Source organism: Perca flavescens, chromosome 2 (genome assembly GCF_004354835.1).
Source record: "Perca flavescens isolate YP-PL-M2 chromosome 2, PFLA_1.0, whole genome shotgun sequence".
Lineage (NCBI taxonomy): Eukaryota > Metazoa > Chordata > Actinopteri > Perciformes > Percidae > Perca > Perca flavescens.
This window is the reverse complement of record NC_041332.1, coordinates 19,275,137-19,300,302: the sequence shown is the minus strand read 5'-3', so window position 1 is coordinate 19,300,302 and position 25,166 is coordinate 19,275,137. Positions and strand designations below refer to the sequence as shown.

The window sequence follows — 25,166 nt, the reverse complement described above, 5'->3', positions numbered from 1 at the left end:
ATAATATTGAATATCAAACTAGTGAATATCTTCTTTTTGGTTCGAAATATGTTAGGTGCCAAATTTGGAGAGGAATTTGTCTTATTTTGTGTTTTTATCTTTAGTGTTTGGGATGGGAGCCCTGCCATTCAATCGTCATTATTCTAATATTCCATTATTTTATGGATTCATAAATTGAACCTTTGACATTGATGAAGAATATATTTAATTTGTCGGTGAAAAAACTGTTGTACAAAGAATGCGAAATGGTAGAAAATCTAAATCCGAAATGAGCGTGGCATATATTGATGGCCTACAGTAAAAAATGTTCCTCTCCTTCACACCAAAATATTTAGTTCACACAGTGAAGCTTCTCTTCAGTAAACCAATAATATTCACAGTAAAATATAAGTTATTATAAATTATATGTTTTAATGCTAGCTCTCTTTCAAAGGTCAGACTCCTCAAAATGGCTTCATTTTGGTTTAAAATGTTCTCTTGCTCTGTCCTAAAGCTACCATGACGGACGCAGACAAGTTCCTGTATGGGGACCGCAGTGGGGGGAGCAACCCTCTGGCCCAGGCCGACTGGTCCACCAAGAAGCTGGTGTGGGTCCCCTCGGAGAAACTGGGCTTTGAGGCTGGCTCCGTCAAGGAGGAGCAGGGAGACGAGTGTGTGGTGGAGTTGACGGACTCTGGCAAAAAGGTGAAAGTGAAAAAATGATCTTGAATACTTTGTTTGTCTGCTTTTTAAGTTGTTGAACACAGTCCTTTTACAGGCAACCAACCAGCATTTTCATTTGATTATTTATGTTAAAATGTGCTTGTAATAGGTTTCTGCTATCTACATCTTGTTCAGGGCACCCTTCTGACAGGTGTCTTGTCTCTTGAAATTTCAGGTGAAGATAAACAAAGATGACATTCAAAAGATGAACCCACCTAAGTTCAGCAAGGTGGAGGACATGGCGGAGCTCACCTGCCTGAACGAGGCCTCTGTGCTGCACAACCTCAAAGAGAGATACTACTCTGGACTCATCTATGTGAGTTTGGGTGGATGCACATTTAGATATAATCTCATGTTACAGAGCTGTCTTCATTGGGGATGTTTTTTATTTTATTTAGATTTTTGTGTGCACTCGTGACTGGTTGAATTAACACGCCTCCCTGACAGTAACCATCCTCTATCTTACCCAGACGTACTCTGGTCTCTTCTGCGTGGTGGTCAATCCGTACAAGAACTTGCCCATCTACTCTGAAGACATAGTGAACATGTACAAGGGCAAGAAGAGACATGAGATGCCCCCTCACATCTACGCTATCACAGACACGGCCTACAGGAGCATGATGCAGGGTACCACAGTTATGTTTGTTAAGGAAAACCGGTTTTGCTATATATATATATATATATATATATATATATATATATATATATATATATATATATATATATATATATATATATATATATATATATATATATATATATATATATATATATATATATATATATATATATATATATATATATATATATATATATATATATATATATATATATATATATATATATATATATATATATATATATATATATATATATATACACACACACACACACACACACACACACACACACACTACAGGAAGCCTTTGTAGCCACTGATATGTGCATCACACATGGACACCAAATAAATATACATCATTTAGGCTGAAACATATCAGAAAATAATGGATAATGTACATCACAATTTCCCAAAAGCCCAAAGCAACTTTTTTTTTAAATTGCTTTTGTTTTTGTTTCACTATCAGGGAAAAAACAGCCAATGATATTTAATTCACAATGATGTAAACTAAGAATAGAAACAATTCTTCACCTTTGAGCAGCTGGATCCAGAGAATTGATTAACCAACCAGTCGTTTCAGACAGACATTAAAGCTGCCGAGTTGAACAATTGCATGCGGTGTTATTAGTGAGCTTCACTTCAGCTGCCTGTGTATGTTATGTCGATTTAAAAATATGATTTATTCCCGATTTTAAGATTTTTCCTCTTTCTCTTCCTTTTAGATCGTGAGGACCAGTCCATCCTCTGCACGTAGGTTACTCTGTCCTCTTGGTATCTTTATAATAACTTGGTTTAGAACAGTGTACAGTCTTTTCTTCAGTGATCAGTCGTTCTTTTGCACGGATTCATACAGATGGTATCTGTTGGTTGTAGGATCAAGCTTGAATTGATTATTCCTCTCAAGACTGCATAGACTTAAGTAAAAATTGAATTGTAATTGAGCAAAATTTAACAAAACTTTAAAATAAACCTCAAGCTTTATTTAGCTGCAGTCCGCTAGCTTTTGAAGATATCACATGATCTTAATCAGTAAATTACATTTGCCAGGAATTGTAGAGTAGTTTTCTGAACATTTGCAGATTTTTCTCCTTTTTTTTTTAATTTTATTTTTTTTATATATTTCTGCAGGCTATGTGAAAAGAGGTCAAGCTCTTCCATTTATTGGAAACCTCATCTTAAAGGTGGAATCTGTGATTCTGGAGAAAGATTGTTGATATTTGAAGTAAACACCTGAACAAATGCTCTCCTCCCGTCAGTGCGCCATCAAAACATTAGCATGAGTCAGATTTACTGTCCCTCTCGCTCCCACTGCCTTTCTCTATATACATTAATGACTCTGGCCTGTGCACGACCACGAACAGAATTGTGATGTGTGGCTCAGTCAGAGCTATTTTATTTGTTTCCCATTTAAAGAGCTAGGGCTGTTAATGAACCCCAGATTATTTTTCAGCGCACACACACACAACGGACCGCTAGTGGACCATGAAGAGATATTTGCTAAATTTGACAAACATGTATTGGATAAGAATCACAGACTCCACCTTTTTAATTGTTGTGTGATGTGTTGCTTTTAATGCCTTAGGATCATGACGTTCAGTATACTAACCCCCTAATTGATACATATGGTGTCTAAATATTTCCATGTATTCTATCTCTGCAGTGGGGAATCAGGAGCAGGGAAAACAGAAAATACCAAGAAAGTCATTCAGTATCTTGCCCATGTTGCATCCTCTTTCAAGTCCAAGAAAGACCAGGTCAGTAAAAACATTTAATTTTTTTTATTTCCTCCTCTTAGAAAAAACATGATGAAACCCCTACTACATAATTGTATAAAATTAACCTGGGCCTACAATAACCTGTAGAGCAGCCTAACACTTTTATACATACCTTTCTTTGCCTACAATACTAAGCTATACAAGTAATTGTTGGTGTGATTTCATAAATCATGTTTTGATGTCAAACCTACATGTGGCACAGTGAATCCTTTGAATTAACTGTAGATGGCCTTAGTGACTACCTTACCTATGGGTCAGTAAGCCTATTATCAAATAGGCAGGTTTACATTTGCTAATAATATGTTGGATTCATGTTAGGCCAACTATGGCCCGGACCCCCTTCAGTAACTTTGAGGACCCCCCCTAGGGGCCCCGGACTCCATGTTGAAGATCTCTGCTCTGGTGTTCCCTAATCGTTCCTGCCTCCTTGTTCTTCTCCATGATGTACAAATACACGGTTCTTCATCTGATTAGTCCATCTCTATAATGTAGTCTACCTGAACGAGCTATGTGGCAACTATCGTACATTCCTCTTTCAGGCCTCAACGTGCTGGCCTCACATTTTTACTTAAACCGACTTTACAGTGAAGCCGAATGCAGTGTGTGTGTACTTGTACTCTTTATATGTAGGTCATTTCACAAGTCTTTACAGGAAATGTTTGATAAATCCCATCATGATTCATCAGGTGACACCAGGTTTCCTCTGCAGTTATCTAGTTTGTGTGCTGAAGTTGGTATCACATGTGTTGAACTCTCTCCTTTTTCACCTCTTCTCCAGGGCATTGCAGCTTTGTCACATGTGAGTTAATCTCTCTGACTCCATGCATGGTGTCTGTTTATGCACATGCACTCTACTCACGGGAAATGTTTTATTGTCTGTGTCTGGGTTTTGAAGGAAAGGCATTCAAATATTATTTAAGGTCTATGGCTTTTTATGAATAACTACCAGGCGCTCGCTGACGTGCCCTCCATCTGGGCCTGGCTCAAGACAGGAGCCCCGGGCTTCTTCCAGTCAGGGCAGCCCTCAGGTTCATAGGGACACAAACCTCTCCACCACAATAAGGTGATGGTTCCTGGAGAGGAAATGGCTAGCCTGGCTAAAATAACAAAATGAACCTAACAATACACCGTTTAAAGACAAACAACACATAACGTGTTAATTTGTGAGCTTTAGAGGAGCTGGAAGGTGGATTTTGTTACTTTTGAACCAAGCAGCTTCTTGCAACTGGTGCTTGCTTCAAATTGACCATACAAATATAAAAGTATTATCAATCCTCTCATCATACTCAAAGAAGTGTATTTCCCAAAATGTCAAACTACCTTTTTAAATATAGGGAAAAATTAGCAAAACATTTTTATAGATAAAAATTTCTTTTAAAAAGCAAAAATAAATCTATTAAAAGTTTGGTGTGGGTTTAGAGGATCAAAAGACATGATTGCTCAACGATTGTGACACAGAAAACCAGTTGAGCAGTAACCTTATCTGAGGTTTGTCTCAAATTCTAAAATATGCCTGTAGTTTAAATGCCGTATTAGGTGACAGTAATCTACTTCACCCAGCAGCTGTTTTTCCTCAATCTCGTCATTCCTGATTTTGTCATTGTTATGTAGTAGTAATGTATATGTTTTGGGGGTGTTAAAATGCACTCCTGCATTTCCTTGGGCGATCTTGGCTAACCAGCCTGTGTGCTTACTGTGTTCTCTTGTTTGTGCCTGCATGGACAGGGACGGTCTTACAGGGGTTTTGTGCCTGAGTGGGCTTGCTGGTATGTGTGTTGGAATGTGCATGATTCAGTATTAGCTTGTGTGTGTGTGTGGTTGATTGGGCAATGATAACATCCCCTGAGGTATTCCTTTTGGAATAAATGAGTTTTTATTGTACAGATGTGATATGTTTGTATTAGCCAATGAAAGTTCTGCAGCATGATTTAAAGCTGTGCTTGCCTGACTAATGTGCCGCTTAGTCATGATACGGTGTTATTGAAGTCTATAGTTTCTGAAACAGTGTCTTTTCTTTGTCAGGGGGAACTAGAGAAACAGCTGCTGCAAGCAAACCCCATCCTGGAGGCCTTTGGCAACGCAAAGACCGTCAAGAACGACAACTCCTCAAGATTCGTAAGAACGACTCGATGCACCTGAAAGCTTACTTTTTTCCTTAACATTCATGTAACGTAACATTAATGTCTAAGCACCAATCAAAATAAAGGTGGGATAAACGTCATTAGATATTAGTAACAACTCGTGCTGCCCACTTAGAAAACAGGTTTTCAGGAACTTTTTTAAAATGTATCACATTCAACCTTAAAACATTACAAGGTTTAGTGCTACATATGAAAATGGTTTGATTTGTTTTCTCTTGTAGGGAAAATTCATCAGGATCAACTTTGACGTCAACGGATACATCGTGGGAGCCAACATTGAAACTTGTATCCTTTTTAGAAATATGCTTAATTATGAAATTGTTCTGTAAAGGGATTAACTTGCTAGGTGGCTCCAAGGCTCCAAGCTTACCCAACCCCATTTTTCCAAGGGTAACTGAAACCAGCATGCTGTTATTAGTTTGTGATAATTTGACTCTAACTCTGACTTTAAAGTAGTTGGGGACCATTCGGTATTCATGGAGTGGACCACCGGAGGAAAATAGGGGAGGGCCATGTCTTTTTATTCTTTGTTGAGGGGAGGGTCACCCAACGTTTTTTAGTCTGGGGGAGGGGGGCGGGGATCACACAACTTTTGTGTTCATGAAAACAGCAAAATTTCAAAGTGGCTTGTTGGGTGCATATTTTTCCATGTAGCTCTCAGTCTCAGCCCCCCATTGCTAGCAGATGGGTCTGACCCAACACAAATCTCGGACCGCTAACTGGAAGCACAAAAACCTAACAGTTTCCCTCCAGACCCTGTCTGGTGAGGAAACCCAAACGTATAATTTGTGCTGATCCTTCCAGCCTGAGCCTTTTTATGAAAAGATGAGAACACAGGAGTTTGTAACTGAAGGAGGCTCCGCTGTCTGCGCGCTGACGCACAGCACAGGTGCGCACCCACCAAGCAAAACACTGTTTGTCTTTTTGAGACTCTGCAGTCCTCTTGAATGAAGCAGTCATGGAGAAATCGAAAAACTTCCAAATTGACGCTTTGCTTACTGATGAGACCTACCGTGTGAGCCGAGACCTCTCCCCTGGTCTGAGCAGCGACAGCCCAGCAGGCAGCCCGTTATCCTGCCGCCCAACAGCCACCCCGTCTCTGTGGGCCGCGTCTCACTTTCCCGGCATGTATCGTGCCCCTATGTACCCATTATCCGCGTTAGTTTACAGTAACCGGTCATTTATGATCATCAGATGGAAAATGTAACGGTTTCAGAAACTTTCTTTTTAATTCCTCATAGTTACTTTAAGGAATATATGTACCATGTAAACATGATATAAACTGATTAATTAAAAGTAGGTTTTGACACTTTAAGACTAGGCCACAAGGTTGGGTAAAAATGCAGCTGCAAGAGCAACATTAGGTTCCTTTCAGTTTAATTGTACTTGTACTAGTGCATATTACCAGCACATTTAGAAATTAATTGCATTATTACAAAGTACAAAAAAAATAGCCTGTGGTTTTCAGAGGCCCTGAGGGTCTGTGTGTTTGACCAGCATTGCTTCTGTACATTTGAAAGATGCTGTTTTCCCGCTGCGTTTGCATTTGTTTGTCCTTGACTGAGATGTTACCAGATCTGCTGGAGAAGTCTCGAGCCATCCGACAAGCAAAAGATGAGAGGAGCTTCCACATCTTCTACTACATGCTGACAGGAGCAGGGGACAAGCTGCGCTGTAAGACAATTTTATTACAGCGTAAATGCATCAAACTGAGCTATGTGGATGAAAGTTGCAGGGAGTAGCAAAGTAAATGTGTGGACTTGCAGTTCAAGAGCAAAGACATTTGTTAAGCACTCACCTACACAGAAGTCCACCGATACTGAAAACTGAGCTTCCCATTTCTCAGTTCAGTTATTTGTGCAATACAATAGTACGGTCGTATGCATATAAGCCAGAGTTTAGCAGCACAATGAAAATGTACTACCAGATCCCTTTCAGCTGAACAAGTCTATTAAAATAGTAATTTCTCTCCTCTTTTTCACCATCTAGCGGAGTTGTGTCTGGAGGATTACAGCAAGTACCGTTTCCTGTCCAATGGAAAAGTGACGATACCTGGCCAGCAGGACACAGACATGTTTACTGAGACCATGGATGCCTTTCAGATCATGAGTATCCCAGAAGATGAAAGAATTGGTACATATCTTATTTTTTTAACTTGTTTATGTTTTTAAAAGGATTATTTTCATTATCAATGTAAGGTTCCCTGTGGAGTTTTAGACCTTTTTTTATTAGCACTATGAAATTGTTTTTCTAAGAGTTGGTCCCCCGTTTTGTTTCTTGTGTACAAGGACGCACATGCACACACGCAGGTGACACAACACTTATCAAAATTTGAAGAGGTTGTTTTTTTAAATATCCTGTTATACAGAATGAGTTTCCAGGGGTATTTTTTCTTTTTTTTTTATGGTGAGATTATCAAACGTATGGTCAGGTGGCACTTGTTCTTCTTCATGTGATTCTTTCTTCTGCAGCACAGAGTGACTTCTTCTGTCTGTTTGTCAGGTCTGTTGAAGGTGATGTCGGCAGTGCTACAGTTGGGGAACATGACCTTCAAGAAGGAGCGTCACTCTGACCAGGCCTCCATGCCCGACGACACTGGTACACACACTTGCAGACACACCACCACCATCATCATTTCCTCTGCGCATGCTGTCTGTTTCACTGCCATTTGTTTAAACCTTTCCAATTAATCCAACATCCAACTTTTACATCCTCCAATGTGACCCCCATGTTTCACCCCCAGCTGCCCAGAAGGCGTGTCACCTGCTGAGTATCAATGTGACCGACTTCATAAGAGCCATCCTGTCCCCCAGAATCAAGGTCTGCATAGCAGTCAAAACATTATTTGTTTCATTGACATTCAATAATGTAAAATGTGGACCTCCATTGTGTGTCAGTTCATGTTTGAGTTAATTTTTTTCACTTTTGTTTGAACCACTTTTTATTTATTTTTTTCACTGTTTCCTCATCCCAAATAAATGAACAAGTTTTTCTCAATTAGCCAGCTTCCTGTGTATTGATAATTTTAGTATCGCAGGATGACAGTGGAGTATTTCTTTTTGCAGGTTGGCAGGGACTATGTCCAGAAGGCACAGACTCAGGAACAGGCTGAGTTTGCTGTTGAGGCTCTGGCTAAAGCCTCTTATGAGAGGATGTTCCGCTGGCTGGTCATGAGGATCAATAAGGCCCTGGACAAGACCAAGAGACAGGGAGCCTCCTTCATTGGCATCCTTGATATCGCTGGATTTGAGATCTTTGAGGTGAGGTGTTAGGTCTTGACAGATTCATAGTTATGCATCGTACCTCTAGTTCTGTGATTGCACAGAACTCGCTGATGGGGCTCATTGGCTCAGCCACTCTGTTTGACACCACTCCTATAGCATGACTCCTGTATTGCTGACAAAGTTCAATCAGGTTAAAAGATGCAGGTTTTAATTCACAACCAGAGGTGAATACAGATTTCACAATTCCTCATAGAAATAAATGGGCAGCAACATCCAGTGGGACTGCACCTAAAGAGGAGGTCCAATTAGGCAAAATATGTACTGTGTTGGTAGGGTCTTTAATGGTGTCACTGGACTGTTAGACTCTGGAGAAGCCCGGAAACACACAGCAGGTAAAACTTGATGTCTGCAGCCCCATCACTCTCCAGGCATGGAGGGTTTCTGAATAAAGTTGCAGATTCAATTTTCTGTCAATCAAATAATGTTTCTTTAATTCTCTCTTACAGTTGAACTCATTTGAGCAGCTGTGTATCAACTACACCAATGAGAAGCTGCAGCAGCTCTTCAACCACACCATGTTCATCCTGGAGCAGGAGGAGTACCAGAGGGAGGGCATCGAGTGGAGCTTCATCGACTTTGGCCTCGACCTGCAACCCTGCATTGACCTCATTGAAAAACCTGTAAGATGTCTCCTATTCCTCGTACAAATGACAACTAACCGTATTTGTTTCAGCCTCAAGTAACACTTGAGATTAAGGGTCATTTACAAGACTTCTGCAGAAGTCATTGGCTGTATTTTCTGCAGAACCGGTGTGTAACACAAGCTGAGACATGTCAGTCTGCAGTTCAAAAACTCATTTAATCATCTGTTTGTTGTGTTTTTTCCCCACTGTTCATTACAGGCCGGCCCTCCAGGCATCCTGGCTCTGCTGGATGAAGAGTGCTGGTTCCCTAAAGCCACAGACAAGAGCTTTGTGGAGAAAGTGCATCAGGAGCAGGGAACACACCCCAAGTACCAGAGACCCAAGAAACTCAAGGACAACGCTGATTTCTGCATTATGCACTATGCTGGAAAGGTCATTGATGAATACTTTGTTAGTTTTGTTGGATTTGTGACTTGTTTTTTGTTTTTGTTTTTAATACAGAAATATGCAAGTGTAGTTAAAGTCACATCACTCATGCAGAATGGCCTGAGTGATGTATTATTATAGTGGATTATTATTGATGCATTAACATGAAGGTAGTATTTCGAAGTTGTAGTTGGTGGAGGGGGAACAAATATTAGCTGCTTTATATACTGTTTGTTACATAAGAAGTCATATTTTCTTAACGGATATACTTTTATTTGAAGAATCTTAATATGAAGTTTAACTATTAATTACATCTGTCATAAATGTAAGTAAGGAGTAAAAAGTATATTTTCCTCTTAAATGTAGTGAAGTATAAAGTAGCATAAAATGGAAATAATCCGGTAAAGTACAAGTATCTGAAAATTTATACTTGAGGAAATGTACGTAGTCCTTTCCACCTCTAGATGGCTGCAAAGTAACAACGTAGTCCTCTGGCTCAATTCTGATGACTCAAAATTTGGCTTGAAGAGGAACTTCTTTGCTAATTACACAGGTTATAAATCTCAAATACTTGCACTGTGCTTCAGAATAAAATGGGGCATTGAGTATCATTAACTTAACTTAGCTGTACTCAATATTGAGAACATTGATATAGCAGCAAACCACTATTTGCTGTGTAAAGATATAGTGGAGTAATGGCGTCCTGAGCAGAGAATGAATTCACAATCTCGGTGTGCTCTGTTGCAGTCTGAGCTTCTGTTCTTTGTTTTGAAAGCCGGTCCGGCCACGTGTGCATGTCAGTGCCTTGTGTGCTGGTATCGGACGCAGAGGTCCGTGACAAAGCGTCGCTATTTGGCGAGTTGGAATGGTCTCTAAGAGCCGTGTGGAGTTAATACCAGACCACCACATTTTTCTGAATATCGAGTACATCCCCTTTTTAAAGTAACAAAGGTTTGGTGGTAACCTCAACTGCAGTTCTTCATTACAAACTGTCCTCTGCTGCAGGTGGACTACAAAGCAGACGAATGGCTGATGAAGAACATGGATCCTCTGAATGAGTGTGTGGCCACTTTGTTCAACCAATCAACAGACAAATTTACTGCTGACCTGTGGAGAGACAGTAAGTGGTGTAACTGAGTTGATCCAAAATATCATAATGCTTACTGCTTTAAGTTACTGTTGGTACAAAAGGTATTGGAAATGCACCATTTAAAAATAGTTATTAGTTATCCACATGTAAAAGAAATGTGACAAACACGTTTCATTATGACAAATAATGATACATTTCTGTGTTATAAAACGCACTGACAAAATTGCTTTCCACTTTCTCCGTGTCCTCACAGTGGACCATATTGTTGGCTTGGATAAGGTGGCAGGAATGGCTGACTCCATGCACGGTGCATTCAAAACCCGTAAAGGTATGTTCCGCACTGTGGGCCAGCTGTACAAGGAGCAGCTTGGTAACCTCATGACTACACTCAGGAACACCAACCCGAACTTTGTCCGCTGCATCATCCCCAACCACGAGAAGAAGGTACAGAACAAAGAATGCAATCCTGGCACATTTAAATATAATGAACTACTAATGTGCACTGGCATGCTGGTGCATGTATAAGATCCATCTTCAACTATAACAAAGAAGAAAAGAACGAGAGATTAATGAACTTTGAATGCTGGGGAATAAAAGTGTTGCTGCTTTACTTAACATGTGGAGATCCACCAGTAAAAGACAAATTGTGTATTAGACAGGATATTTTATTATAATTTTTATTTTATATGGCCCAATATCCTATAACGTATGACACCCTCTATCTTTTGACGCTTGATTCAGATCAGAAAAAACTCCACAATAAAACATTTATAGACAATTGTTAGATTTTGATTTGATGATAAATTATGGTAAAAAAGAAACTCACAATGGTGCTTTATGTATTTGTTTCTTCTTCAGGCTGGTAAACTGGAGCCTCATCTGGTTCTGGACCAGCTGAGGTGTAATGGAGTCCTAGAGGGGATTCGCATCTGCAGACAGGGCTTTCCCAACCGCATCGTCTTCCAGGAGTTCAGACAGAGGTGACAAACCATAGCAAACTTGTGAACTTCGTTTTTTTTTATGTACCTGTATTTTAGAAAGTATAATACTAAGACTAATTCCCCCCCCCTACATCTTATGTTCTCCCCTCTAAAGTAATCGTCCTCCCACCAGAGCATTTTTAGACAAAACATGACCTTATTCTTTGTCTGAACTAGAGCATGTCCATATTGCATCGTTTTGTAATTTCCTTCCGTTTTAGAGCAGAAGTGCTATTACTTTGCTTCATGTTGCCAGCTTTATTATCCTTGCCAAAAAGCTTTTTTTTAGTTAATTATTTCCAGCCAAGAAAGTAATCATTTAGATTCTCAATATGTTATCAGTTTATCCAAATAATGGCTATTTGAAACTTGCAGATGTTTTTGAAAAACAAATTGGACCATGAAAGAGATAATATAAACATAAGACTTACATCCTAAACAGTGAATGTGCCTATAATCCAATCTAAATGTATTTATAAAGCACATTTAAAAACAGTTGACCAACATGCTTTAAGTGTTGTAAAACTACTAAAGCAAGTTATTACGCAAAACAAATGAGCACATTTAATTCCAAAAACAGCTGTTGTCCTTTTTTAGATAAAAAAAAAAAAGTCAAACTACTGAGTAATTTAATTCTGCTTGTCTGTCTGTCAGGTATGAAATCCTGACTCCAAATGCCATCCCAAAGGGCTTTATGGATGGCAAGCAAGCCTGTGTGCTCATGGTAAGAATAATAAATCAGTTTTAGAAGTAAGCAGTTCATCAAGAAGAATAAATAAATGCTCATTGTTCTCCATATCAAGCTTTAGGACTTCATATCTTCATGTCTTCTTCATGTCAGATCAAAGCTCTGGAGCTGGACTCAAACCTGTTCCGCATCGGTCAAAGTAAAGTGTTCTTTAGAGCCGGAGTCCTGGCCCACCTGGAGGAGGAGAGAGACATAAAGATAACCGATGTGATCATCCGCTTCCAGGCCTGGTGCAGAGGATATGTGGCCCGCAAGTACGATTAGGATAAACATTAAAAATATTTAACTTTTTACTTTTTCTGCATATGAATAAATGTAACAAAACATGTTACATTTATAACATGATGCACACGACAAAATGGTAAATATGTTATTTACGTTTTTGTTTTTACTTCAGAGCCTTTACTAAGAGACAGCAGCAGCTGACCGCCATGAAAGTAATCCAGAGGAACTGTGTTGCTTACCTCAAACTCAAGAACTGGCAGTGGTGGAGGCTTTTCACCAAGGTTGGAGACAATGAAGTTGCTTTTTATCATTGTGTCACTAAAAGGTTTAGACAAACCCAGTAACAAGAAAGCAGAAGTTGAACCATGCTGTTGTCATGGTTACTATTATAACTATTAAAATAAATAATGGTAGCCATATTAATACGTGGCACCCTGTTTTTACTTGTATTGGTATTTAAACACGCTGATAGTCCTGTTCTAAATCGCTTGCGGCGCAGACTTTTTTTTTTTTAAATCATTGGAATATTATGAATCTGGGATAAAGCTGAGCAGTGATTTCTGTGCTGCCAATAATCAAACCGTGGATTACTTGGGTGGCAGCTAAATGGTGCTGCCTGCAAAATACAATAATACTAATCTTCAATATTTTATAAGAACTAAAAGGTCCTTTTTAATAAGCACATAAATGAGGAAACTATTGGAGATCTGTTCAATTCGAGTTTCAAGTCCTCATTTTCGCTTCTCCATTCAAGTCTTTTTGACTACATACCTTGCTGTAATTTGAGAAATATTGACAACTATTGACTATCTGTGGAACGCTCACCTTTTTATTGTACTGTAGCTGCTCTAATGGTTAATAAGAAAATGCAAAAGAAATTAATTTGACTGAAGAATTTTTGCTCAGTCTTTCTTCACGGTTTCTCATGAGTGCCATTTCATCCACCCCAAGACAGTCCAAATATCACCATCTGTTTTAATAAGTTAGGGTCAATTTTTATTTCAGGTAAAGCCTCTGCTGCAAGTGACTCGGCAGGAGGAGGACATGCTGGCCAGAGAAGAGGAGCTGGTCAAGGTGAAGGAGAGGCAACAGCTGGCTGAAGAGCAGCTCAAAGAATTTGAGTCCAAGCAGCAACAGGTAAAGTCTCCAAAAATAACACTGGAGTAAGATTAAGCTAAAAAAACTCTGAAGTGGGTTAATTAATTTGTAGATCTGAATTAGGTCATAAGTAGTCTTACTTCTGAATGATGCAGCTCTGAGAGGTTATTATCCAGTCTCACTTTGACCTTGACTCCCCACTATAGCTGAACGCTGAGAAGTTGGCTCTTCAAGAGCAGCTCCAGGCAGAGACGGAGCTGTGTGCCGAGGCTGAGGAGATGAGAGCCCGTCTGGCCGCCAAGAAGCAGGAGCTGGAGGAGATCTTGCATGACCTGGAATCTCGCCTGGAGGAGGAAGAAGAGAGGGTCACTCAGATGCATACAGAGAAAAAAAAGATGCAGCAGAACATCACGGTCAGTGGCTGCGGGATACAGAATGTGATGTGAGGAAAAAGTTTTTGTTTTGTGCCTGTTTGGAACGGGCTGATTGCTTGGCCTGTGGTATTGCAGCTTGTAGCTTTCTGAACATTGCACATTCAGATTTTATTAACAAAATATCTCAATTAAAATGTGGAGTTATCAGACATGGACTCATAGCGCTGCTCCATGGGCCACCCAATCCAGCCCGTTATAAGAGCCCAAAAAAAAAGTGCGTTAATCAAACACCAGAACCGGACAGAGTAGTCTACAGAAACAAACTCACACTAAAAGATGGAGTGTGAGTGTGTTTGTGTTGCTTGAGAGAGAGGGGGAGGAGATAAGGTGGAAGGTAATGCAAATAAAGAGTTTTAGTTTAACTACATTTTACGGTTTTCTTTTTCATCAACAATATTGTATGTAGACACTAGACAGTCAGTGTTTAATGACTGCGGTGCTGTCTTGTCATCATTATTGTAAATGAATTTAACACTTAATGCTTGGGGAATTACTGGAATTGTTGTACTTGAAATTGTAAATTATAGTGTGTGATCTAGACCTACTCTATCTGTAAAGTGTCCTGAGATAACTCTTGTTATGATTTGATACTATAAATAAAATTGAATTGAACACTTCAGCAAAGGTGTTCATTTCCAAACCGGCTAAGTGGCTTGACATTCAAGTATGGATTTGATTTGTGGGTTATTTTGCCGACAATAATGTTGTTATCGCCTAAGTTAGCAGCACACTTCAACCGGACCCAGGGTGAGTCTGAATGAGGAAGACTGCTCTCTTTGCCCATCAGCTCTGATACGTTATGTTCTGCTGTTTGCTTAGAAGTGGTGGATTTACAGCTCGCAGCAACTTGATACAATATAGTGTCTGGCTTTTGTTTGATATTTAGTGTCAGCAAAAATGCAGTTTTGAGTTTCCTCTTAGCAAAATGCTCTGAGTGAATTTAACCTGGGCTTTTATTGTGAAGAGGCAGCGTCTTTCTCACCATATTTTCCTCAACGTTTATTTTTCGGTTGTTTAGTTTAATTTACAGTTTATCTATATCCAGTATTGTCCAAACTATTCCAAATTCCAAACCCCAAGTGCATTGGGTACCCAGGAAACTTAAGTGTAAAGTAGATTGGATGAACGGTTCATGAGAGATTTCAAAGCCAGACACACTCACGCATACAAACAGAGGTTCCCCGATGTATTAGAGAGATGAACATTGCAAATTGTTTATTTGTTGTTCATCCAGGACCTGGAGCAGCAGCTGGATGAGGAGGAAGCAGCCAGACAGAAGCTCCAGATGGAGAAGGTCACCACGGACGCCAAGCTGAAGAAACTAGAGGAGGACGTCATGGTGCTAGAAGACCAGAACAGCAAGCTCAACAAGGTCTCGTACAACGTGTTAACTTAGCCCGGTGGCTTTTAGTACTGATCAATATACAACCAATTTTCCAGTCACAATGCAATGTATGAAAGACAAATGCAGCATAAATAATGGTCAACCATTAATTTTTCTTTTTTCTTTTTTTCTTTTTTTTTTTACCTCAGGAGAAGAAACAGTTTGAGGAGAGGATCTCAGAGTTCACCACCAACTTGGCTGAGGAGGAAGAGAAGTCAAAGAGCCTGCAGAAACTCAAGAATAAACATGAAGCCATGATCACAGATTTGGAGGGCAAGTATTTGTTGTTTCATAATTAATGTTGTCCTTCTTTTTAACCTTACCATCACAATTCCTTTTTCCTGAGCCAGGAAGGTGTCATGGAGAAGGAGGGGGCAAAAAAAACTAATTTGTGCATACGATTAAATAAGAAGTGCTCTTAAGTTGACATTTTTTCAAGTTTTTGGCACAAAATTCCCACTTCCAGGCTTACTGATAATGTTCAGAAACGTCCCTGTTTCTGAACATCAATGTGAGGAGGGAAAAAGCATGGATGCAGCCTAGGTCACCTTCATACAGCTAACTACTGTATATTTTTTATCAAGGAGTGACTTTGTTGCTTTTATTTGTTTGGGTGGTGTGAGAGCCGGATGAAAATCAGATGTCACGCCAAAAACAATATTTAAATCAAGAAAGCAAATTTAATTCATGTGCTGCTCAGTGTCCATATTTTTAAATAATTTTAATGTATTAAATTTTTTTGTGTTTTACCTTTTAACAAAATAACAAATTTGGGTTTCTCGGCTTTCTCGTACAAAGATCGTCTAAGAAAAGAGGAGAAAGTGCGTCAGGAGTTGGAGAAAAACCGTCGTAAACTTGAGGGAGACTCCTCTGAACTCAATGACCAGATTGCAGACCTGCAGGCTCAGATCGCTGAACTCCGAGCTCAGCTGGCTAAGAAGGAGGAGGAACTCCACACAGCATTGGCCAGGTTTAAAAATTAATCTATTTTAAAATCAACAAAAATGACAAAAGATTGTGATTGCTGACCTATTGTCATAGTCTACCTAAAGCATCAGTTTTAGCTTTAGATGCACTCAGTGTGAATGTTATTGGAAGTGAGAACAAACGGAGTACCTGTATGTCGATCTCATCCCTCCTCTTTATCTCACCTTCAGGATCGAGGAGGAGGCTGCAGCCAAGAACGCGGCCCAGAAGACGATCAGGGAGCTGGAGGCTCAGATCTCGGAGCTGCAGGAGGATCTGGAGCTGGAGAGGCAGGCACGCGCCAAGGCTGAGAAAAACCGCAGGGACCTGGGAGAGGAGCTGGAGGCCCTCAAGACTGAGCTGGAGGACACTTTGGACTCTACCGCAGCACAGCAGGAGCTGAGGTAACGGTCAAACTTATGTAGTCTTGCTGCCAGAAGTGTGTTTTGTGTGGGGGGTGTGGGGGGTGGGGGTTATGTTATGTGGAAGGCTCTGAGAACACAATTTATTTATTAAGATAGTATACATTTTGTTTCTCTTTTGTTCTCGTCATGTCTTGTTGTTTGTTCATTTACTTCCTCATTCTGTCTCTCAAGGTCCAAGCGTGAGACGGAGGTCACCCAACTGAAGAAGAGTCTGGAGGAAGAGGCCAAGATCCACGAGCAGCAGATGGCTGACATGAGACAAAAACACAACCAGGCATTCGACGAGCTCAACGAACAGCTGGAACAGGCCAAGAGGGTAATGAACAGGGTGGTAGAAAGAGAAGAATGCTCAATGCTTAACAAGCATTGAAGAGCACTAGTAACATGCGTCATGTGTGCTGCTCCTGCAGAACAAGGTGTCGGTAGAGAAAACCAAGCAGGCCCTGGAGAGCGAGCTGAACGAGTTGCAGATAGAGATGAAGACTCTGACACAAGGCAAAGGGGACTCTGAACACCGTCGCAAGAAGGCCGAAGCCCAGGTTCAAGAACTGCAGGTCAAATATACAGAAAGTGAACGACATCGGCAGGAGGTGGCTGACAAGATAGTCAAGATGCAGGTACAGTATGGTCAGTGATTTATAGGGTTGGGAAGGAGTTGGTGGTTGAAAAGACAGTTTGTGGTGATATTTCTGGCAGAGTGGCTGATTGGTTTGATTGTGTTATCATTATTCATTTTCTTTTTATCTAGTCGGAGCTAGACAATGTGAACAGCCTCCTGAGTAAAGCAGAGGGCAAGAACATCAAATTCAGCAAAGACCTTTCTTCTGCAGAGTCTCATTTGCAGGATGCACAGGTACAAACACAAATGCATATGTTTGTCTAATGCACCCTTGTCTGTCTTCTACACTCAAATAAAGCGTGTGTGTGTGTGCTACAATGTTTGTATCGAACATCGCACCTTTTTCTCAGTCTAATTTGAACACCGAAGTGATTCACATGTTTTTAGCTGCAGTTTGACTCACACTTTTCAAGGTTATCAATATCCACAGTGTCCGTGTTATAACGTGCCTGTTAATGATCACACTTGAACACTTTCTTAACTGTTAAGTCATCCAGTGAGTGTTTCTGCACATCAATGGTGACATTGCAAACAGGAACTGTCAAGAGCTACTTCAGCATGAGTTTTTGTAGTGCAAATATCCCAAAAGGTTAACAAATGTAGGCAATAAACCAAAACAACACATGGAATAAAATCTGAGCAAAAAAAGAAGTTAATAGCATGTTTTTTTTTTTCTGATCTCCAGGCATTGCTCCAAGAGGAGACCCGTCAGAAGCTGGCCCTCTCCACCCGCCTGAGGCAGCTGGAGGATGAGCAGCACAACATGCGGGAGATGCTGGAGGAAGAGGAAGAGAAGAAGAAGAACGTAGAGAAGCAGCTCACCACTCTGCAGACACAGGTTGGTGCATAGTGGCAGGCTCTATCTGTGCACTGAAATTGTGCTGTGTTCTCAGATCTTTATCATTCAAGAGAGTTGCCTTTTTAAAAAGGGAAGTTAGATCAGTAATAGAGAAAAAGGACTGCCATAGCCTTGATTCATTCATTAGGAGTCCACAATGTCCCCCAACTTGCACACATTCAACATCCTATTCCACTCTTTTCTTCTGTGTTCAGCTGGCAGACATAAAAAAGAAGCTGGAACAGGAGGCCTTGTCCCTGGAGGGGGCAGAGGAGGGGCGCAAGCGAATCCAGAGGGAGTTTGACAGTGTGATGCAGCAGCTGGAGGAAAAGACTGCAGCCTATGACAAACTGGACAAGACAAAAATCCGTTTACAGCAGGAGCTGGATGACCTCATCAGGGACCAGGATAACCTGAGGCAGACTGTCTCCAACCTGGAGAAGAAGCAGAAGAAGTTTGACCAGGTATCGTGTCAACAGTTTATATTGTGCACAGAACAAAGATGATGATGATGATGATGATGATGATGATGATGATGATAATAATAATAATATTCGAATGAACAAAAATGATTTCCTCAAACAATCTTCCATGCACTTTTCATTTCACCACAAAAAGTCCCCTTAATTAAGCAGTATTTAGTCTTAAACATTTTTTCAATGTGATGTAGACTCTTAACTGCCTCTCCTGGTCTCTGATTTCCCTAGATGCTGGCCGAAGAGAAGACTATTTCTACTAAGTACGCAGAGGAGCGTGACAAGGCAGAGGCCGAGGCCAGGGAGAAGGAAACGCGAGCACTGACACTGGCCCGCGAGTTGGAGACCATGTCAGACCTTAAAAACGAGTTGGACCGGGCCAATAAGCTGCTGAAAGCGGAGATGGAAGGCTTGGTCTCTTCCAAGGATGATGTTGGCAAGAGTGTAAGAGAAAAGGGCAGGGATGAGAATACGGAGTCTGGATTAGGTCAGGCATTGGTTTAGCTAAAAGTGTCAACCTTTCAGTTATGTTTATCAAAGCAATAAAGATTGCATTATTTCTCTTAGCAGTTAAAATGAGAGAAGATTGTTGTAATCACTGGCAGCATTGACCCTCTTCACTGTCGCACTGAATGTGTAACAAGGTAACCTCCTTGTCCGCAGGTTCATGAGCTGGAGAGGTCGAAGCGTGCCATGGAGCAGCAGCTGGAGGAGATGAGAGTTCAGCTGGAGGAGCTGGAGGATGAGCTGCAGGCCACAGAGGACGCCAAACTGCGTCTGGAGGTCAACATGCAGGCCATGAAGGCCCAGTTTGACCGAGACCTGCAGGCCAGAGATGAGCAGGGAGAGGAGAAGAGGAAACAGCTGGTTAAACAGGTAACCTAAGTGGAAGTTTTCCACAAATCATTGCATTAGTTTTAGATTCAATTATTGCAAGAATGAATTATAGTTTGACTAAACCGCAAATGAAATAAAGATTTTCCTCTACTTCAGGTGCGTGAGATGGAGGTCGAGCTGGAAGATGAACGTAGGCAGCGTTCTCAGGCCCTCTCGTCCAAGAAGAAACTGGAGATGGACCTGGGAGAGCTCGCACTCCAGATCGATGCTGCCAACAAGGGCCGTGATGAGGCCCTTAAACAGCTGAAAAAAATCCAGGTAAAATAATTCTCCATGCAAACTCACTCACTCACTCACTCTCACACACACGCATATTGCCAAAGCTGCTTTTCTGTGTTTTTATATTTTTTTTTATTGAATTATTAGTAATTAAAACAAAAAATAGAGCATCATGACTTCCAAATTATTTGACAGGTCTTTATAATACTAAGACTAACATGCTATTGATGCTATTTACATATTTCTCAATTCATCATACCTTTTAGAATATAGACCACCTGTTCTCAAAAACGCATAAAATGAGATATCCTCTATAACCCAAAGTGTGTGTGTGTGTGTGTGTGTGTGTGTGTGTGTGTGTGTGTGTGTGTGTGTGTGTGTGTGTGTGTGTGTGTGTGTGTGTGTGTGTGTGTGTGTGTGTGTGTGTGTGTGTGTGTGTGTGTGTGTGTGTGTGTGTGTGTGTGTGTGTGTGTGTGTGTGTGTGTGTGTGTGTGTGTGTGTGTGTGTGTGTGTGTGTGTGTGTGTGTGTGTGTGCATACCAGTAATTTAAATGACCAGAAAGGACCTTTTTTAAGCACCTTCGTCTTCAGAAGTTAGTAGACATACTTGTTTTTTACATTGCCCATGTGGTCACACACTGTTGGGCAAACTCCTCACAATGCTGGGTGTCTAACTGCAGCACTGTTGTCTGCATGTCTTACTGTCCAGTCCCTAATGAAAGACCAGATGAAAGAGCTGGACGATCTGCGTCTGTCCAGAGACGAAGTTATCAACGGGGCCAAGGAGACCGAGAAGAAGCTCAAGGCCATGGAGGCAGACGCCCTACACATCCAGGAGGTATGAAAGTAATTAAGGAAAACAAACCACTCAAAATGGCTGGACAATTTCTTAGACTCAACTACATATTACTGTATAGATTAGGTATGTTACATAGAATATTATAGGATGGTAATTATACAAAATTAATATCTAATAAACCATCTGTACAACTGTTTGCTTATGACACGGATATATGTAATATTAGTGTATAATAGAATGGCATTGGAACGCTTACTCTATTCAGCACAATGGATTTCACTGGAATGCCATTGTTTTAATTTTTTTTTTTTTTTTTTTTTTTTAGGACCATGTCCATTGTATGTAATTAAATAAGCTCAAATTGCTACATTGTTTCTATGTAACTGCCTGACCAGCCTCAGCTGTATCAGGCTTTGAAAGACTGCATATATTTGTCTTCTGCCTCCTCCAGGATCTGGCCACTGCAGAGAAACTCAAGAGACAGGCTCAGATTGAGAGAGACGAGCTCCAGGAACAGATTAGCACCAACAACACAAAGAAGTATGCACCAAAAGATAGTATTCCAGTAAATGAACTTAAGATGCACCCATTAATATAGATACATGTGCATCCAAATGCAATCCACAGCAACAAAGGAAATCTACAAGTTTGTCTCCAACATTAACTGTTGCTCCTCTCCCTAACTCGTTGTTTGCAGTTCTCTGCTGGCAGATGAGAAGAGGAGGCTGGAGACTCGTATCACCCAGCTGGAGGAGGAGCTGGAGGAAGAGCATCTTAACACTGAGATGGTCAACGATCGACTGAAGAGAATGGCACTGCAGGTACAGACACACAGCATCTCAGATATGTTGATCATAGCAGCTGATGTAGGAGGACACGTTTAGTGTTCAGCGGAAAGAAAGGAATGCGTTTACATTTTTGGCATCAGTAATGACACCACGGCTGAACCGGAAAAAGACTTTTCAGTTAATGTCCGGTGGACTCTGAGGGTTGCAGTGAAGAAAAAAGGAACATAGGGTGACTGAAGTCTTTAACAATGCCTCTCCACTGTATGTTTCTGACTAGACGGAGCAGCTGACCACAGAGGTGGCTGCCGAGCGCAGCAGCTCCCAGCGGCTGGAGGGGGCTCGTTCCCAGCTGGATCGCCAGAACAAGGAGATGAAGCTGAAGCTGCAGGAGCTCGAGGGGACCATCAAGTCAAAGTATAAATCCTCCATTACCACCCTGGAGGCCAAGATAGCTCAGCTGGAAGAACAGCTCGACCTAGAGTCAAAGTGAGTGGTTTACCGACCAACTACAATAGTTACCAAGGAAAACCAGAACTGTTTTTCTGTGTCATAAACACTCCATTTCTTCTTTACCACCATTGATAGTAGCTGTCATTGTTCAACAAGAGATTATTTTCTTCACATTTGTTTGGTGATACAAATCCCTAGATCCAAAAAAGTTTCAGTAATTCTGTTTCTGTATTCCTGTTTCAGTACAGACATATGTCTAGTGAATTAATCAATAAAGTCCTGAGACTGTGTTGCAGTTCCTCACGGCATTGGATTTTCCTATTCATTTCAGGGAGCGCCAGCAGGCCTGTAGGTTGAACAAGCGAACGGAGAAGAAGCTGAAAGAGGTGATGATACAGGTTGATGACGAGAGGCGCAACACGGAGCAATTCAAAGACCAGGTAAACTTCAGCACTAATCTCCTTTTTTACTTTTTCCAGATTATTAAAAGGAAGTGAGAGGAATTTTGTGTAGTTTGATCCTGACTTGAATCCTTGATGCTCTGCTTGCATTTATTTTTGTGGCACTTGTACCTCTATTGATGCTCTCCACACTAAGTAAACCCTCTCTCTGCAGGTGGAGAAGACAAACACCCGAATGCGTCAGTTAAAGCGTCAGCTAGAGGAGGCAGAGGAGGAGGTGACGCGAGCCAACGCCTATCGTAGAAAGTTGCAGAGGGAGCTGGATGATGCCGCTGAGTCAGCAGACTCGATGAACCGTGAAGTCAGCACTCTGAAGAGCAAGCTCAGGTAGAGGCTTTTAACATTTGTGTACCCAAGGGCCTTCCTCTGAGTGTGTAACAGTTTTCATGTCAAAGTTGAAAAAGGATCAGTTTTACACATGGAGATCGGTTGACTTGTCATGACTGTAAAACTCAGTCTTCTGTGGCCCTGGAGGAGCTCTGTCAAGTCTGAGAAAATAACCTGAGTGAGGAATGCTAATTTTTTATCTTTTTCTGACCCATAACTGACTTTCATTAACCGATCATTAACCATAAACCAAGCAGGCATCCGAGTCCCAGTTCATCCTCTCAGGAAACTTGGACATACTTTCTGCATTCAGCGTCCGCAGACCGCTGTGGACTTGTACCACCGGTTGCGCAGCCACGATGTTGCGTGCATTGTCGTGGACACATGCAGCCACTTTCCTAGTCCGTGCAACAAGTCCTGTCACCACCGCACCGAGTTTAGCTACGAGGTTGTCAGCCTGGCATACTCGGGGTGTGTGTAGTGTGCTTGGGCAGGGAAGGTCTATCGAAAAAAACAGCTGTGTGAAGTCTGATAAATTTGCATATTTGTTTAGGCTTCAATTTTGATCATACTCTTACTTTTTAGTCTTTTAATATATTCATTAATACTGTGTCTCATGTTTTATACTTGTGTGCAGCACCTGGCTGTGTTTAAACCATTGCGTTTGTTTTAAAGACGGGACATGCCTTTCAATCTAACGCGTACCATGAATCGCTCTGGCCGGGACAGCGATGAGGATGGGGACTTGAAGACTGAGGCACCTGAACCTGCAGCTGAGTGAACGGAGGAGAGGCAAGAGGAAATAAGACAATGACCACAGTCAACGTGCAGATATAGTACAAAAATAAATAAATAAAGAAAGCCATGCAAGCTATTAAGTAAGACTTTTTCTGAGAGGTTTTAGCCTTGTATTTCCCTTGACATTCATCTTATAGCCTTATCATTACTTTCCATAAAATACATTTATATTTTTTTGGCCAAAGAATCTTATTCATCTCAGTGAGTGGTGTTTTTCTATGGCTTTACACTTTTCTTGGTCTATTTTTCTACTTATAAGGTATATTATATCATAAAATATTGCATTTGTTACAAGCCATTGCAATTTTATTTGTGCTTGAGGTTTATTACTGTACCATTTTTGGGAAAACCACTGGACATTATGCTTGTTTTGCACACAAACATGGGTCTTTTTGGGAGTTTTAATGCAGTTGCAAGCTGTGGTTCACATTTGCTAGTGTCAGTATAAATCTGTACTGTATGCTTTTCCTCTCACGGTCATCATTTTTAAGGTAATTACTTCAACCAATTTTGCACAATGCCAACACAGACAAAACAGACACAAGAATGGAAATTGTTCAGTTCATCAGAGGTGGTGTGGTCGAAATGCAGCAATGTTGGTGAAAATGTTGGTACAAATGTACCATCTATGATAGCTTGGTTGATGTATAATTGTTTACTGGTTTTCATAATTATTGATTGTTGGTGATGGGTCATCATGTAGTAGCTTTCACTGTACTATGGTTTATGATATGCTTTGCAAAGTGTAGGTGGTTTCTATTGGCACATCCTCTGAATGTTTTCAAGCATATTATAGATGATTAGTATGATACCTTAACACTGTATTGTCAGACAAAATACTGCCAACATTTTAAGGCTAATCTATATTTTATCAAATGCCTTTAATGCAATAAATTGACAAATTATCAAATGCATTTGGCTTCCTCGTGTCTTGTGTGTTACCTGATGTTGAGTTGTTGGGTTTAAAGGATAGGTATATTTTTTTCAAGTGTGTCTTCAAACAATACTCACAAGCCAATACATATACTGAAACGGTTCTCATTCCTCCTGTCCACATGGCTGTGAAAAGAACCCTTCCTAATTCAAATTTGAATGTAAGTGATTGGGGACTAAATCCACAATCCTCTGAAGAATTTCAAAGTTAAACAAATGCTATTGAGGCTTCTGCAGCAAAATAATGCCCATTCTCCCATTAGGGAGAGCTGAAACTTGCGATCCATTGTGAAGTCTTCAAGTCTCAGCAAGCATCCTATCAACAATGGATGTCTTGTCTTTGAACTGTTAAACTTCTGAACCTTATAGTCAGTCTGAGGTTTCACCTTCCACCAGTCAGTCATTTCTTGAGTCTAAATGCAGCTCTCCAAATGCATTAATTTGTGAATTAAATCTACACCTAACTTTAACTGATGTTACACTAAATATCACCCCTTCTTTGCGAAATCTGAATCCGCTTTATTAGCCGGGTTTGCGTAGACCAACAAGGAATTTGACTCTTTGCTCTCAAAGTACAACACTTAACATATTAAGAATAAAAACCGAGATGATGGTAAGAATATTAAAAAAAATAGTGTACAGTATAACTATAGAATTTTCAATTTTACAAAAATATAATAA

General features: G+C 40.6%; 1 protein-coding gene across 2 annotated transcripts in view; it reads left to right on the top strand.

Moving 5' to 3' along the window:
- The window catches only part of LOC114564637 (myosin-9), a 30,202-nt gene extending 5,736 nt beyond the window's left edge, over positions 1–24,466 (top strand). The window contains exons 2-43 of one of the 2 annotated variants that reach the window (XM_028592103.1): positions 494–684; positions 878–1,018; positions 1,173–1,329; positions 2,044–2,071; positions 2,982–3,075; positions 3,875–3,895; positions 5,119–5,211; positions 5,459–5,522; positions 6,813–6,911; positions 7,227–7,370; positions 7,740–7,835; positions 7,981–8,057; positions 8,303–8,497; positions 8,968–9,141; positions 9,364–9,537; positions 10,537–10,651; positions 10,875–11,065; positions 11,480–11,601; positions 12,256–12,325; positions 12,443–12,603; positions 12,747–12,855; positions 13,580–13,711; positions 13,879–14,085; positions 15,341–15,478; positions 15,640–15,763; positions 16,289–16,460; positions 16,648–16,860; positions 17,053–17,197; positions 17,292–17,498; positions 17,630–17,734; positions 18,186–18,338; positions 18,554–18,802; positions 19,046–19,258; positions 19,478–19,690; positions 19,808–19,969; positions 20,639–20,767; positions 21,180–21,268; positions 21,426–21,549; positions 21,794–22,002; positions 22,298–22,406; positions 22,582–22,754; positions 23,430–24,466. In XM_028592103.1, coding sequence (XP_028447904.1) covers positions 499–684; positions 878–1,018; positions 1,173–1,329; positions 2,044–2,071; positions 2,982–3,075; positions 3,875–3,895; positions 5,119–5,211; positions 5,459–5,522; positions 6,813–6,911; positions 7,227–7,370; positions 7,740–7,835; positions 7,981–8,057; positions 8,303–8,497; positions 8,968–9,141; positions 9,364–9,537; positions 10,537–10,651; positions 10,875–11,065; positions 11,480–11,601; positions 12,256–12,325; positions 12,443–12,603; positions 12,747–12,855; positions 13,580–13,711; positions 13,879–14,085; positions 15,341–15,478; positions 15,640–15,763; positions 16,289–16,460; positions 16,648–16,860; positions 17,053–17,197; positions 17,292–17,498; positions 17,630–17,734; positions 18,186–18,338; positions 18,554–18,802; positions 19,046–19,258; positions 19,478–19,690; positions 19,808–19,969; positions 20,639–20,767; positions 21,180–21,268; positions 21,426–21,549; positions 21,794–22,002; positions 22,298–22,406; positions 22,582–22,754; positions 23,430–23,535 — 5,883 coding nt within the window. In that variant the 5' untranslated portion in view covers positions 494–498 and the 3' untranslated portion in view covers positions 23,536–24,466. The remainder of the gene's footprint in view (positions 1–493; positions 685–877; positions 1,019–1,172; positions 1,330–2,043; positions 2,072–2,981; positions 3,076–3,874; positions 3,896–5,118; positions 5,212–5,458; positions 5,523–6,812; positions 6,912–7,226; positions 7,371–7,739; positions 7,836–7,980; positions 8,058–8,302; positions 8,498–8,967; positions 9,142–9,363; positions 9,538–10,536; positions 10,652–10,874; positions 11,066–11,479; positions 11,602–12,255; positions 12,326–12,442; positions 12,604–12,746; positions 12,856–13,579; positions 13,712–13,878; positions 14,086–15,340; positions 15,479–15,639; positions 15,764–16,288; positions 16,461–16,647; positions 16,861–17,052; positions 17,198–17,291; positions 17,499–17,629; positions 17,735–18,185; positions 18,339–18,553; positions 18,803–19,045; positions 19,259–19,477; positions 19,691–19,807; positions 19,970–20,638; positions 20,768–21,179; positions 21,269–21,425; positions 21,550–21,793; positions 22,003–22,297; positions 22,407–22,581; positions 22,755–23,429) is intronic. The other variant, XM_028592109.1, reaches the window with a different exon arrangement.
- Positions 24,467–25,166: the final 700 nt, after the last annotated feature.